This window comes from Telmatherina bonti (assembly GCF_933228915.1).
Source record: "Telmatherina bonti genome assembly, chromosome: 11".
NCBI classification, from domain to species: Eukaryota; Metazoa; Chordata; class Actinopteri; order Atheriniformes; family Telmatherinidae; genus Telmatherina; species Telmatherina bonti.
The window spans coordinates 3,872,246-3,888,314 of record NC_136629.1 but is presented as its reverse complement, the minus strand read 5'-3'; the positions used below and the strand labels follow the sequence as shown (position 1 = coordinate 3,888,314).

The following is a 16,069-nucleotide window of genomic DNA, read 5'->3' as shown; positions in this document are numbered from 1 at the left end:
CAAGGGGGTAGAGGTGTGTGTATGGGGGAGTGTGTTGGGGCATGTATGTGTGGGGGTTTAGGGGAGTGTGATAGTACATGAGTGTGTGGGGTATAGGTGGGTGTGTATGAGGGAGTGGGTGGTATGTGTGTGGGAAGGAGTAAGGGCTTGTGTGTGGGGAATCTGGTGTTAAAGGTGGGAGGTATGGCGTGTGTATATAGAGGAGTGTGGGGGTGCATGTGTATGTAGGTGTATAGGGGGCTGGAGGGTTGTAGCATTTAGCTTAAAACATGCCGGTATCTCTTCATTGTTTGTGTCAGGAACCTCGCTGATTCCAGTCCAAAAAGCTGATTTTCTTCTCTGCTGCTCCATTTTGTGAGTTGGCTGTTAAAAATCCAGTTGGTTTTTTGTTTTTTTTACACCTATTTATACCTCTAGACTTATTCGGGCATGCCCCCAATGGGTCTAGGGACATGCCCCAACACATCCCAGACACGCCGTGCAGACATGCCCTTTTGAAGAAAACAGAGGGAGGGACGACGCCAAGTCACTTCCCACCTTCAACATCATGGTGAAGGGAGGAACCGACTTCCACATCCACTTCCTCATACATCAGCACGTCACCTGATTACGTTACACACATAGTCGAAGGAGGGACTTCCGGTTATCTAAGACTTATAACGTGGCTGTTTCTGATTGGTTCAAACCACCTGTCAAATTGAGTTTGATGAAAGGTGTGATAGCTATTCTCTCACGTGATCAAGCAACTTTAAGCTCAGTTTCTACTCCAGCTTAGATCAGCTCATTTATTTTATTTAAATATTAACTGTTCTGTGTGTTTTTACATTATTATACCGAAACTTTACATATTTCATACACATGTACAATGAGTTTTTTTTTTCCCAAATACTTCCTCTTCTGCCTGTAACCTTTCAGAGTGCAGTTAGCTTAGCATTGTTTAATATGTGATATAAATCTTTGCAGAACATATCTGCAGCCAACAACAGTCTCAAATCTCAGCCGTAGACATCCAAAAACACTTACAGGTCAATTAATTCAACAAACATGAGACAATCAAAAAGATTTAGGGTGCATTCACATCAAGATAGTCTACTAGACTCGGTCCGATGGGGGAGTCAGCTCAGTTGTGGGGGAGAGGTATCCATTTGGACAGAGATTGCCTGCATGTTGCACTTAAGTCGAACCAGCCAGACCATTGGAATAATTTTATTGTGTCTTATGCAAGTCTACTGCAGAAATACACTGCAACAATGGACGCAGTATAAACAGCAGACGAGGCTTCTAATGAGTAGCCTAGTCAATTCCTATGTATTTACCCACAATGCAAAGCTATGCCAAATGCAGTAAATGAAGTATTATTTTTAGTCTGCTTCCTGTATTGGGTCTGCTTGAAACAAACCAAAACCTGCGTTTGTAGGCAGACCGATTCCGCTTCTTTGATCCGAATCAGACTTCATTCCCCAAACGAAGTGGACTTTCCAAGCAAATGGACAAGGATTCGGATCAAAAAGGCTGATGTGAATGTGGCTTTAATGGCAGGAAATTAATTTTAAAAAGGACATGAACAGAAGTGATGCTAACACTTTCAAAAGCAGAGTGGTTAGCTTCAAAATGCTAACACAAACCAGTGGCTCAATGGTCTGACCAGCTGAGACTGTTAATCCAATTTTGTTTTTCCATCCTGAAAACTTTGTTTTGTATCAGCAAGCAGTTGGATCATGAGACAGAGACTTCATATAGCATATAACTTCATATATTGTTTGAAGTTTAGCTGCAGCGTTCATCCAGAAGCTGTAAGCATCATCAGATTTAAATATGATTAAACATAAAATTTCTGCATCCTAACAGCCCTGAAACCAAAACGCCTGGTCAGGGAAAAGTGCTGTTGTTATTTGCATTAATGTTCACGTTAAAAAAAAAGAAACTTGTAAAGGAGAAAAAACAAAACATCTGCAGATGCTGCATTCATGCCCACCTGCTGCTGAGTTTCTCTCCTTCTGCACATTTCTACTGATTCACAGGAAGAGAACGAGAAAAAGAAGAGGATTTGCTGTTCTGCTTTGAAGTTTCAGGCTTTAAACCATCCGAGCAGAATCTGCTGACGTGACCCTGGATCAGAACAAAAACAACTAAAGTTCCATGAACTGGGTCAAACGGCCTTCACTGCGTAGAACCCATCCCATAATAAGCCTCCAAACAGGATTTGGAACAGGTCTAACGTCTGAACCAATGTGAAGCAGATGGGGTGCAGCGGCTTCAGTTCAGACTACAGGTTCCTTGTCTCTGGACGGTTTGTTGGTTCTGATCCGAATGCAGCTTGGAGAATGTGATGAGTTCAGGTCCACAGATCTGATGATTTATTAGTCAGACAACTGACAACAGAATAAAAAGATAAAATCTTCTTCATTGTAGAATAAAAACAAATGAAGCTTTTTTGTTTCACTTTTTTCTAAAAACATCCTGAGAGTCAGAAAAACCATCATTTTCCACACCAGGAGTTTTCTAAGACCAGAACAGAACCGGATCCCAGTCTGGCGTCAGGAAACAGAACCGGATCCCAGTCTGGCGTCAGGAAACAGAACCGGATCCCAGTCTGGCGTCAGGAAACAGAACCGGATCCCAGTCTGGCTTCAGGAAACAGAACCGGATCCCAGTCTGGCTTCAGGAAACAGAACCGGATCCCAGTCTGGCGTCAGGAAACAGAACCGGATCCCAGTCTGGCGTCAGGAAACAGAACCGGATCCCAGTCTGGCGTCAGGAAACAGAACCGGATCCCAGTCTGGCTTCAGGAAACAGAACCGGATCCCAGTCTGGCTTCAGGAAACAGAACCGGATCCCAGTCTGGCGTCAGGAAACAGAACCGGATCCCAGTCTGGCTTCAGGAAACAGAACCGGATCCCAGTCTGGCGTCAGGAAACAGAACCGGATCCCAGTCTGGCGTCAGGAAACAGAACCGGATCCCAGTCTGGCGTCAGGAAACAGAACCGGATCCCAGTCTGGCGTCAGGAAACAGAACCGGATCCCAGTCTGGCGTCAGGAAACAGAACCGGATCCCAGTCTGGCTTCAGGAAACAGAACCGGATCCCAGTCTGGCGTCAGGAATCAGAACCGGATCCCAGTCTGGCGTCAGGAAACAGAACCGGATCCCAGTCTGGCGTCAGGAAACAGAACCGGATCCCAGTCTGGCGTCAGGAAACAGAACCGGATCCCAGTCTGGCTTCAGGAAACAGAACCGGATCCCAGTCTGGCGTCAGGAAACAGAACCGGATCCCAGTCTGGCGTCAGGAAACAGAACCGGATCCCAGTCTGGCGTCAGGAAACAGAACCGGATCCCAGTCTGGCTTCAGGAAACAGAACCGGATCCCAGTCTGGCTTCAGGAAACAGAACCGGATCCCAGTCTGGCTTCAGGAAACAGAACCGGATCCCAGTCTGGCTTCAGGAAACAGAACCGGATCCCAGTCTGGCTTCAGGAAACAACCGGATCCCAGTCTGGCGTCAGGAAACAGAACCGGATCCCAGTCTGGCGTCAGGAAACAGAACCGGATCCCAGTCTGGCTTCAGGAAACAGAACCGGATCCCAGTCTGGCGTCAGGAAACAGAACCGGATCCCAGTCTGGCGTCAGGAAACAGAACCGGATCCCAGTCTGGCTTCAGGAAACAGAACCGGATCCCAGTCTGGCTTCAGGAAGCAGAACCGGATCCCAGTCTGGCGTCAGGAAACAGAACCGGATCCCAGTCTGGCTTCAGGAAACAGAACCGGATCCCAGTCTGGCTTCAGGAAACAGAACCGGATCCCAGTCTGGCGTCAGGAAGCAGAACCGGATCCCAGTCTGGCTTCAGGAAACAGAACCGGATCCCAGTCTGGCTTCAGGAAACAGAACCGGATCCCAGTCTGGCGTCAGGAAACAGAACCGGATCCCAGTCTGGCTTCAGGAAACAGAACCGGATCCCAGTCTGGCTTCAGGAAACAGAACCGGATCCCAGTCTGGCTTCAGGAAACAGAACCGGATCCCAGTCTGGCGTCAGGAAACAGAACCGGATCCCAGTCTGGCTTCAGGAAGCAGAACCGGATCCCAGTCTGGCTTCAGGAAACAGAACCGGATCCCAGTCTGGCGTCAGGAAACAGAACCGGATCCCAGACTGGCGTCAGGAAACAGAACCGGATCCCAGTCTGGCTTCAGGAAACAGAACCGGATCCCAGTCTGGCTTCAGGAAACAGAACCGGATCCCAGTCTGGCGTCAGGAAACAGAACCGGATCCCAGACTGGCGTCAGGAAACAGAACCGGATCCCAGTCTGGCTTCAGGAAACAGAACCGGATCCCAGTCTGGCTTCAGGAAACAGAACCGGATCCCAGTCTGGCGTCAGGAAACAGAACCGGATCCCAGTCTGGCGTCAGGAAACAGAACCGGATCCCAGTCTGGCGTCAGGAAACAGAACCGGATCCCAGTCTGGCTTCAGGAAACAGAACCGGATCCCAGTCTGGCTTCAGGAAACAGAACCGGATCCCAGTCTGGCGTCAGGAAACAGAACCGGATCCCAGTCTGGCTTCAGGAAACAGAACCGGATCCCAGTCTGGCTTCAGGAAACAGAACCGGATCCCAGTCTGGCGTCAGGAAACAGAACCGGATCCCAGTCTGGCTTCAGGAAACAGAACCGGATCCCAGTCTGGCTTCAGGAAACAGAACCGGATCCCAGTCTGGCTTCAGGAAACAGAACCGGATCCCAGTCTGGCGTCAGGAAACAGAACCGGATCCCAGTCTGGCGTCAGGAAACAGAACCGGATCCCAGTCTGGCTTCAGGAAACAGAACCGGATCCCAGTCTGGCTTCAGGAAACAGAACCGGATCCCAGTCTGGCTTCAGGAAACAGAACCGGATCCCAGTCTGGCGTCAGGAAACAGAACCGGATCCCAGTCTGGCTTCAGGAAACAGAACCGGATCCCAGTCTGGCGTCAGGAAACAGAACCGGATCCCAGTCTGGCGTCAGGAAACAGAACCGGATCCCAGTCTGGCTTCAGGAAACAGAACCGGATCCCAGTCTGGCTTCAGGAAACAGAACCGGATCCCAGTCTGGCGTCAGGAAACAGAACCGGATCCCAGTCTGGCGTCAGGAAACAGAACCGGATCCCAGTCTGGCTTCAGGAAACAGAACCGGATCCCAGTCTGGCGTCAGGAAACAGAACCGGATCCCAGTCTGGCGTCAGGAAACAGAACCGGATCCCAGTCTGGCGTCAGGAAACAGAACCGGATCCCAGTCTGGCGTCAGGAAACAGAACCGGATCCCAGTCTGGCGTCAGGAAACAGAACCGGATCCCAGTCTGGCGTCAGGAAACAGAACCGGATCCCAGTCTGGCGTCAGGAAACAGAACCGGATCCCAGTCTGGCGTCAGGAAACAGAACCGGATCCCAGTCTGGCGTCAGGAAACAGAACCGGATCCCAGTCTGGCTTCAGGAAACAGAACCGGATCCCAGTCTGGCGTCAGGAAACAGAACCGGATCCCAGTCTGGCGTCAGGAAACAGAACCGGATCCCAGTCTGGCGTCAGGAAACAGAACCGGATCCCAGTCTGGCGTCAGGAAACAGAACCGGATCCCAGTCTGGCGTCAGGAAACAGAACCGGATCCCAGTCTGGCTTCAGGAAACAGAACCGATCCCAGTCTGGCGTCAGGAAACAGAACCGGATCCCAGTCTGGCGTCAGGAAACAGAACCGGATCCCAGTCTGGCTTCAGGAAACAGAACCGGATCCCAGTCTGGCGTCAGGAAACAGAACCGGATCCTCTGGCGTCAGGAAACAGAACCGGATCCCAGTCTGGCGTCAGGAAACAGAACCGGATCCCAGTCTGGCTTCAGGAAACAGAACCGGATCCCAGTCTGGCTTCAGGAAACAGAACCGGATCCCAGTCTGGCTTCAGGAAACAGAACCGGATCCCAGTCTGGCTTCAGGAAACACAACCGGATCCCAGTCTGGCTTCAGGAAACAACCGGATCCCAGTCTGGCGTCAGGAAACAGAACCGGATCCCAGTCTGGCGTCAGGAAACAGAACCGGATCCCAGTCTGGCGTCAGGAAACAGAACCGGATCCCAGTCTGGCTTCAGGAAACAGAACCGGATCCCAGTCTGGCGTCAGGAAGCAGAACCGGATCCCAGTCTGGCTTCAGGAAGCAGAACCGGATCCCAGTCTGGCGTCAGGAAGCAGAACCGGATCCCAGTCTGGCGTCAGGAAGCAGAACCGGATCCCAGTCTGGCTTCAGGAAACAGAACCGGATCCCAGTCTGGCTTCAGGAAACAGAACCGGATCCCAGTCTGGCTTCAGGAAACAGAACCGGATCCCAGTCTGGCGTCAGGAAACAGAACCGGATCCCAGTCTGGCTTCAGGAAACAGAACCGGATCCCAGTCTGGCGTCAGGAATCAGAACCGGATCCCAGTCTGGCTTCAGGAAACAGAACCGGATCCCAGTCTGGCGTCAGGAAACAGAACCGGATCCCAGTCTGGCGTCAGGAATCAGAACCGGATCCCAGTCTGGCGTCAGGAAACAGAACCGGATCCCAGTCTGGCGTCAGGAAACAGAACCGGATCCCAGTCTGGCGTCAGGAATCAGAACCGGATCCCAGTCTGGCTTCAGGAAACAGAACCGGATCCCAGTCTGGCTTCAGGAAACAGAACCGGATCCCAGTCTGGCTTCAGGAAACAGAACCGGATCCCAGTCTGGCTTCAGGAAACAGAACCGGATCCCAGTCTGGCGTCAGGAAACAGAACCGGATCCCAGTCTGGCGTCAGGAAACAGAACCGGATCCCAGTCTGGCGTCAGGAATCAGAACCGGATCCCAGTCTGGCTTCAGGAAACAGAACCGGATCCCAGTCTGGCTTCAGGAAACAGAACCGGATCCCAGTCTGGCGTCAGGAAACAGAACCGGATCCCAGTCTGGCGTCAGGAAACAACCGGATCCCAGTCTGGCGTCAGGAAACAGAACCGGATCCCAGTCTGGCGTCAGGAAACAACCGGATCCCAGTCTGGCTTCAGGAAACAGAACCGGATCCCAGTCTGGCGTCAGGAAACAGAACCGGATCCCAGTCTGGCTTCAGGAAACAGAACCGGATCCCAGTCTGGCGTCAGGAATCAGAACCGGATCCCAGTCTGGCGTCAGGAATCAGAACCGGATCCCAGTCTGGCGTCAGGAAACAGAACCGGATCCCAGTCTGGCTTCAGGAATCAGAACCGGATCCCAGCAGAATCTCCAGTTATTAGATCCCAGTCTGTGAACCCAGGTGCAGAAATAAAACGAGTCTTGCTGTGACTCACAGGATGTTTTATTTTCATGTAAACTGTGAGTAAAACATTAAATCTAGTTCTATTTTTTTTTTCTGGCTGTAAAAAAAGGAGTAAGATTTTTTGACAAGTTAGTCGAATTTGAGTTTAAATCTTACCAATAAAAGCCGTGGAACCAAATAAAAAAAAAGAAAAGAAATTTGAAGGCTCTTCTTTCTTCGGAGGAAAAAGTCCACCTTCTGTAAATCAAGCAGAAGTCTGACTCCGCCCCTTGCACTCTTCCCTGCACCTGATTGGTCCACAGCACCTTCAGCCGGTCCGGTGCAGCAGCAGTCCTACAAACAAGTTGTCCTCTGATTCCGCCCACTCTCCTGCTCTCAGTTCCAGTCTCACCTCCTCCCCCTTCTTCAGCAACAGGAGGCTCAGACTGGTTACAGGCCCCGCCTTCGTCACCTCCTCCCGCTGTAGTGCTCCGCCCATGTTGCCCCCCGTCCTCAGGACCACATGAACAGGGCCTGGCCTCAGGTCCAAGGTGAGGACGAACAGGTAGATCCCGTCCTCTGGAGCCGTAAAGACGCCGGCATCAGAGTAAAACTCGCCCTCGTTCAGAGACGGTTGGAACGTGATGTTGCCGTTGGAGACGATCCGAGGAGATCTGCCCATAATCAGCAAAGAGCCATCTGATTGGCTGGAAAGGACGTTCATACCTGGGGAGAAAAGGAAGTCAGGACAAGTGTGAGTCGTCCCTGGAGAGATGTTAAGTAGTCCAACAAGAAAACTCCTCAGAGGTTTGGAATCACCTGCTGCCTCCCTCCTGCTGTGCCTCCTCCCTGCTCCTCCTTTTGTTCCTCCTTTCTTCTCCTCCTTCTTCTTCACCAGCTGCCACAACTTGTCGAGTTCCAGCGTGGCGTCAGATGCCACCAACTTCTCAGTGTTACTGAAGACATTCTGGAACACCCTCAGATGTTCCTCCAGCTCTCGCTTCAGCCCAATCACCTCCTCCTGCAGCGCTGCGGGCGGTGCCTCCTGCTGGGTGGAGGTGCTGTTGCAGGAGCAGGGGGTTTCCTCCAGCTGGTTGAGTCTCTGCTCCAGTTTCTCCACCATCTTCTCCAGGTTCCACAGGTCGCTGCCGTCTCCCGCGTGCTGCCTCCCCTCAGGGGGGAGGTGGAGCAGCTGACGCTCCCTGGCTGAAACTCCACCTCTGCTCCTCCTCGTGTGACTCACAGGCCAGTCTGGGAGGGGGTCGGGGGAGGAGGAGGGCTGGTCAGCAGATGGAACCTCATCCATGACTTCTGAGGGGAAAAAGAAGACTGGACGTCTGATTTGGGTACAGTGAAGTAGGGCTGGGCGATTAATTGATTCAGTCGATTAATTCGAATTGGCTGTTTCTGAAGATTTATTTTTATGAAAATCTGGATTTTTTTTTTGCCCTGCCATCACCTTTTGGGCTTCCGTACCTTATAGTGAAATCAGCACACTCCCGCTGGTTTCCCACAGAAACGCGTAAACACAACAACATGGCAGCTAGCGACGAGTGCCTCCTCTGCGTTTCCATTACATTTTTTTTGCAAAATAAAAACTTTGAAAAAAATTTGAAAGTTTGGACAAACAAAAATTGTGATTTGCAGCTGTTTCCATTGAACAATGTTTAGCACATTAGCATCACATGTTGTAAAATCTTGTTTCTCTTGTGAGATTTTACAAAAATTGCGGTTAATGCAGAGTGGGCACGTAGCGTTATTTTAGTGTTTTCTACTTGCTGCGGAGAATTTGCTTCGGATTTTCAAAGCTTTTCTCCCTCACTTTCTTTTCTAAAACTCTGAAATTCGCTGTTTATTCCACACCGCGCCGTCTTTACCGGGAATTAACTGGTCACGACCCCCACATCACGTCCCCCCACGTCACGACCCCCAACATCACGTCCCCCCACGTCACGGTCCCCAACGTCACGTTCCCCACGTCACGGCCCCCAACGTCACGTTCCCCACGTCACGGCCCCCCACGTCACGGCCCCCCACATCCCGTCTGCCCACATCCTGTCCGCCCACGTCACGGTCCCCAACGTTACGCCCCCCCCCCCCCCCATGTCACGTCCCACCACGTCACGGTCCACAACGTCACGTCCTCCCACGTCACGACCCCCCCCACGTCACATCCCCCCCCCGTCACACGTCACGTCCGCCCACGTCACGGTCCTCCATGTCACATCCCACCACGTCACGGTCCCCAACGTCACGTTCCCCACGTCACGACCCCCCCCACGTCACGGTCCCCCACGTTACGTCTCCCCACGTCATGTTCCCCACATCCCGTCCGCCCATGTTACATCCCCCCACGTCACGGTCCCCCACGTCACGACCCCCCCCACGTCATGGTCCCCCATGTTACGTCCCCCCACGTCACGTCCCCCCACGGTACGTCCCCCCACGTCACGGTCCCCCACGGTACGTCCCCCCACGTCACGGTCCCCCACGTTACGTCTCCCCACGTCACGGTCCCCCCACGTTACGTTACCCACGTCACGGTCCCCCACGTCACGTCCTCCACGCCATGACCCCCCCCACGTCACGTCCCCCCATGTCACATCCCCCACGTCACGTCGAAACACGTCACGTTCCCCATGTCACGTCTGCCCACGTCACGTCCCCCACGTCACATCCCCCACGTTCCCCACGTCACGTTCCTCACGTCACGTCCCCCACGTCACATCCCCCACGTTCCCCACGTCACATACCCCACGTCACGTCCCCCACGCCATGACCCCCCCCACGTCACGTCCCCCCATGTCACACCCCCCACGTCACGTCGAAACACGTCACGTTCCCCATGTCACGTCTGCCCACGTCACATCCCCCACGTTCCCCACGTCACGTTCCTCACGTCACATCCCCCACGTCACATCCCACACGTCACGTTCCCCACGTCACATCCCCCACGTTCCCCACGTCACGTCCCCCACGCCATGACACCCCCCACGTCACGTCCCCCCATGTCACACCCCCCACGTCACGTCTGCCCACGTCACGTCCCCCACGTCACATCCCCCACGTTCCACACGTCACGCCCCCCACGTCACATCCCCCACGTCATCGTCCCCCACGTTACGTCCCCCCACGTCATGGTCCCCCATGTTACGCCCCCCCACGTCACGGTCCCCAACGTCACGACCCCCCCCCACGTCATGGTCCCCCATGTTACGTCCCCCCACGTCACGGTCCCCCACGTCACGACCCCCCCCCACGTCATGGTCCCCCATGTTACGCCCCCCCACGGTACGTCCCCCCACGTCACGTCCCCCCACGGTACGTCCCCCCACGTCACGTCCCCCCACGTTACGTCCCCCCACGTCACGGTCCCCCACGGTACGTCCCCCCACGTCACGGTCCCCCACGTTACGTCTGCCCACGTCACGGTCCCCCACGTTACGCCCCCCCACGTCACAGTCCCCCACGTTACGTCCCCCCACGTCACGGTCCCCAACGTTACGCCCCCCCCCCCCCCATGTCACGTCCCACCACGTCACGGTCCACAACGTCACGTCCTCCCACGTCACGACCCCCCCCACGTCACATCCCCCCCCCGTCACACGTCACGGTCCTCCATGTCACATCCCACCACGTCACGGTCCCCAACGTCACGTTCCCCACGTCACGACCCCCCCCACGTCACATCCCCCCCCCGTCACACGTCACGTCCGCCAACGTCACGGTCCTCCATGTTACGTCCCCCCACGTCACATCCCCCCACGTCACGTCCGCCCACGTCACGGTCCCCCACGTCACGTCTGCCCACGTCATGTTCCCCACATCCCGTCCGCCCATGTTACATCCCCCCACGTCACGTCCCCCCACGTCACGGTCCCCCACGTTACGTCTCCCCACGTCATGTTCCCCACATCCCGTCCGCCCATGTTACATCCCCCCACGTCACGGTCCCCCACGTCACGTCTGCCCACGTCATGTTCCCCACATCCCGTCCGCCCATGTTACATCCCCCCACGTCACGTCCCCCCACGTCACGGTCCCCCACGTTACGTCTCCCCACGTCATGTTCCCCACATCCCGTCCGCCCATGTTACATCCCCCCACGTCACGGTCCCCCACGTCACGTCTGCCCACGTCATGTTCCCCACATCCCGTCCGCCCATGTTACATCCCCCCACGTCACGGTCCCCCACGTCACGACCCCCCCCACGTCATGGTCCCCCATGTTACGTCCCCCCACGTCACGTCCCCCCACGGTACGTCCCCCCACGTCACGGTCCCCCACGGTACGTCCCCCCACGTCACGGTCCCCCACGTTACGTCTCCCCACGTCACGGTCCCCCCACGTTACGTTACCCACGTCACGGTCCCCCACGTCACGTCCTCCACGCCATGACCCCCCCCACGTCACGTCCCCCCATGTCACATCCCCCACGTCACGTCGAAACACGTCACGTTCCCCATGTCACGTCTGCCCACGTCACGTCCCCCACGTCACATCCCCCACGTTCCCCACGTCACGTTCCTCACGTCACGTCCCCCACGTCACATCCCCCACGTTCCCCACGTCACATACCCCACGTCACGTCCCCCACGCCATGACCCCCCCCACGTCACGTCCCCCCATGTCACACCCCCCACGTCACGTCGAAACACGTCACGTTCCCCATGTCACGTCTGCCCACGTCACATCCCCCACGTTCCCCACGTCACGTTCCTCACGTCACATCCCCCACGTCACATCCCCCACGTCACGTCCCCCACGTCACGTCCCCCACGTTCCCCACGTCACGTCCCCCACGCCATGACACCCCCCACGTCACGTCCCCCCATGTCACACCCCCCACGTCACGTCTGCCCACGTCACGTCCCCCACGTCACATCCCCCACGTTCCCCACGTCACGCCCCCCACGTCACATCCCCCACGTCATCGTCCCCCACGTTACGTCCCCCCACGTCATGCTCCCCCATGTTACGCCCCCCCACGTCACGGTCCCCCACGTCACGACCCCCCCCCCACGTCATGGTCCCCCATGTTACGTCCCCCCACGTCACGGTCCCCCACGTCACGACCCCCCCCACGTCATGGTCCCCCATGTTACGCCCCCCCACGGTACGTCCCCCCACGTCACGTCCCCCCACGGTACGTCCCCCCACGTCACGTCCCCCCACGTTACGTCCCCCCACGTCACGGTCCCCCACGTTACGTCTCCCCACGTCACGTCCCCCCACGGTACGTCCCCCCACGTCACGGTCCCCCACGTTACGTCTGCCCACGTCACGGTCCCCCACGTTACGCCCCCCCACGTCACAGTCCCCCACGTTACGTCCCCCCACGTCACGTCTGCCCACGTCACGGTCCCCCACATCACGTTCCCCACGTCACGGTCCCCATGTCACGTCCCCCATGTCACATCCCCCCATGTCACGTCTTCCCACATCACGGTCCCCCACGTCACATTCCCCATGTCACGTCCCCCCATGTCACGACCCCCACGTTACGTCCCGCCACGTCACGTCCAACCACGTCACGGTCCCCCACGTCACATTCCCCATGTCACGTCCCCCCATGTCACGACCCCCACGTTACGTCCCGCCACGTCACGTCCAACCACGTCACGGTCCCCCACATCACGTCCCCCCATCACGTTCCCCACGTCACAAACATAAATTTAATTATTTTTCACCTATAGAAGATTTAGACTGAAAAGCATTTTGTCTGTTTAAATCAGGGATAAATTTAACAGCGACGATGTAAAATCAAGAGTAAGGCTTGAGTTTAGCAGTCATCATATGTAGCCCTGCTGTGGAGAAAAAACATGAATGAATGAATGAATGCATCACAAATAAAAGTATCATTTGGAATTTAATGACAGGATTGTTTTGGTCTGTAAGGTCCAGTTTTGGGATTCGATGCACACATTTCTGCAGTTGTGGCTTTTTTCCCTGCTCCAACACACTTTAGTCACATCACTGAGTCATATTCAGAACTTAGAAGACTGTTGGATCCATTTTATTTGAGTAATTTGTGTTGGAGCTGGGATACATGGAAAAGCTGCAGCACTGTGACCCTAAAAGCCCAACTTTGGAAGGCCTGGTTTAAATTTATAGTTTGTGAATTTGCAGGAGTTTAATTAACATTTGTTTAGATTTTTTTCTGAAATAAAGACGGTGTTTCTGTCTGGGGTGTGAAATCCTGCAGGTCTCCTCTCACCATGGCCTCTCAGCTGCTCCTGTAGGATCCTGACCTGCTCCTTCAGGGCCGGGATGGAGTGGGCTTTCTTGTCCTGGGGGGGCCACTCCAGGAAGTCCATCACCGCCTCCCCCATCAAAAGCTTCAGCACGTCGCTGTGCCGAACGGCATCCATCCGCAGAGCGCTGAAAGACTCGGACAGGATTTTGACTTGCAAATTCAGTATGGTGTCCATCTCCTGCAGATCTGACACAGAGCTGCTCAACTGGGTTAGGTTCTGGTCCAGAGTCCTGGTTCTACTTCGCTCCAAAGTCAAACACTCCTTCACCTGCAGGGGAGAACTCCTTAGTTGTTTTCTTCCTGGTAAGTGTTTGGTTAATCAGCTGTGAAACCCACCTGCTGGAGTTTGAGCTGCAGCTCCTCCACCGCCGGCTCCCACTCGCTGGCTCCTCCCCACTGCCCCCCCTTGCTGATGTCATCCAGAGTTCGTCTGTTCTCTCTGGCCAGTTCTGTCACGTTGGTCACGCCCTGTTCCAGGTTCACCATGGCAACCTTCAAGTCCCTGCATTTGCAGTCAGTGGAGGAGTTGTGTTTGTAGGTGGTGTTGAACAGATAGTCCACGTCCGACTCTGTTTCCTGCAGTGCCTTTATGTATACTGTCAGGTTCCCCGCCAGCTCCTCTACCCGCTTCAGCACCGTCACCTTGGAGTCCTCCACCTCCAGCCCTGTCTCCATGAAAAGGACCTGGCTGGTCCGGGCTGTCTGGTTGATCTGCCGCTCCAGCTGCTTCAGGTGCTGCGACAACTGCTGGACGTCATCCGATGTTACCGTCATGTCTTCCATCAGCCCGTCCACCTGCACAGAAACACACCTGCAACATTTCCTCTTCTAAACAGATCAGGTTCATGTTCACACCCTGAGACCCGATTCTCGTCCAGGTCCAAATGCCTTTTCCAGAAAGCAGATTCGACTTGAAAAAGAAATGCTTTGGTTGGAGCTAGAAGTTCTTATACAAGTGTCCGTGGAATATGAAGAGGAATTCTGGGAAAAAGTAAAACAACTGCTGCTGCTGAGGAGACAGATGCATCATGGGAGAAAATGGCTGTCTGAGTCAATCTGCAGGTCCACTGATTCATTACTTTACTTGATTAAAACTGGAGCATGTGGGTTAAAATATTGGTGAATAGAGTAAAAATACTTCCTGGGAAAATACTTACTAAGGTTCAATCCCCCTGAGGGAAAACCCATGTGGAGGTAACTGAAGATGAGAAAGACAAGATCTGAGGAGTTAACAGCTAACAGATACACCCTGACAGTCATCAGATACCCTGCTGGGATAATAAGGTGGCAAAAGGAGGAAACTCTACCAACATTCCAGCAGTTTGTCAGCTGCTCCACCAGAGAAAATAAGATCTTGGACTTATTTTATGCAAATATGAATAATGGATCCAGTTGTTCTGCCCTGCCTCCTTTAGGAAGATCTGACCATAATCTGGTTCTTCTCACCTCCACCTACAAGCCCATCGTTCAGCAGCAACCAGTCATCACAAAGACTATCAAAATCTGGTCTGCTGAAGCTGAAGATGCTCTTAGAGGAGGCTTTGAGGCTACAGACTGGAACGTCCTCTGTGAACCTCATGGAGACGACATCAACGCCATGACTGAGTGTGTGACAGATTACATAAACTTCTGTGTGGACAGCATCGTCCCAACAAGAACAGTGAGGTGCTTCCCCAATAACAAACCCTGGATCACCAGTGACCTGAAAAAGCTGCTGAACATCAAAAAGAAAGCCTTCAGGGATGGAGACAGGGAGTTATTGAGGGCAACACAAAAACAACTTAAAACACAAACTAAGAAGTGCAAGGAGGACTACAGGAAGAAGTTAGAAAGTCAGCTCCAGCAGAATAACCTGAGGGATGTGTGGTCTGGAATGAAGAAGATCACCGGCTTCAAGTTAAAGGGGGACCAGCCTGATGGAGGTCTGGACAGAGCTAATGAGCTGAACATATTCTTCAACAGGTTCAGTTCACCCCCTACCTCCAGCCCAACAGACCACACACCCTCCATAAGCCCACTGCTTTCCTGTCACGCCTCCAATCTGTCACCCTGCAGCTCAGTCATGGACCAGAACACAGCTTCATCTCCCTCCACATCAGGACATCCTGAGACCTCCACCTTGTTTGTCTCCTGCAATCAGGTTAAGAAGCAACTTGAGAAACTGAACCAGAACAAGGCTGCAGGTCCAGATGGTGTCAGTCCCAGAGTTCTCAAGACCTGCTCAGAACAACTATGTCCGATTCTCCAGCACCTTTTCAACACCAGTCTGAGACTAAATAGAGTCCCAGTGCTGTGGAAAACCTCCTGCCTTGTTCCAGTGCCTAAAAAAACACAACCAGCTGAACCAAGTGACTACAGACCAGTTGCCCTGACATCTCACATCATGAAAGTCCTGGAGAGACTCTTACTGGCTCACCTCAACAAGCAAGTAAACACCTTTCAGGACCCATTCCAGTTTGCATATCGTAATGGACTTGGGGTTGAAGATGCCATCATATACCTGCTCCAGAGAGCACACTCTCATCTGGACCATTCAGGCAGCACTCTGAGGGTCATGTTCT

The 16,069-nt window shown here is 54.0% G+C and overlaps 2 protein-coding genes across 2 annotated transcripts in view; one reads left to right on the top strand and one right to left on the bottom strand.

Annotated features, from left to right (window-relative positions):
- Positions 1 to 607, top strand: part of LOC306762789 (uncharacterized protein) — a gene marked incomplete at both ends in the record, with an annotated part of 69,104 nt that extends 68,497 nt beyond the window's left edge. Inside the window, one exon of the mRNA XM_079249400.1 lies at positions 449 to 607. Coding sequence (XP_079105526.1) covers positions 449 to 607 — 159 coding nt within the window. The remainder of the gene's footprint in view (positions 1 to 448) is intronic.
- A 6,732-nt stretch (positions 608 to 7,339) lies between these two features.
- The window catches only part of mmrn2a (multimerin 2a), a gene marked incomplete at its 5' end in the record, with an annotated part of 51,203 nt that continues 42,473 nt past the window's right edge, over positions 7,340 to 16,069 (bottom strand). The window contains 4 exons of the mRNA XM_079249398.1: positions 7,340 to 7,977; positions 8,071 to 8,562; positions 13,470 to 13,776; positions 13,845 to 14,303. Coding sequence (XP_079105524.1) covers positions 7,580 to 7,977; positions 8,071 to 8,562; positions 13,470 to 13,776; positions 13,845 to 14,303 — 1,656 coding nt within the window. The 3' untranslated portion in view covers positions 7,340 to 7,579. The remainder of the gene's footprint in view (positions 7,978 to 8,070; positions 8,563 to 13,469; positions 13,777 to 13,844; positions 14,304 to 16,069) is intronic.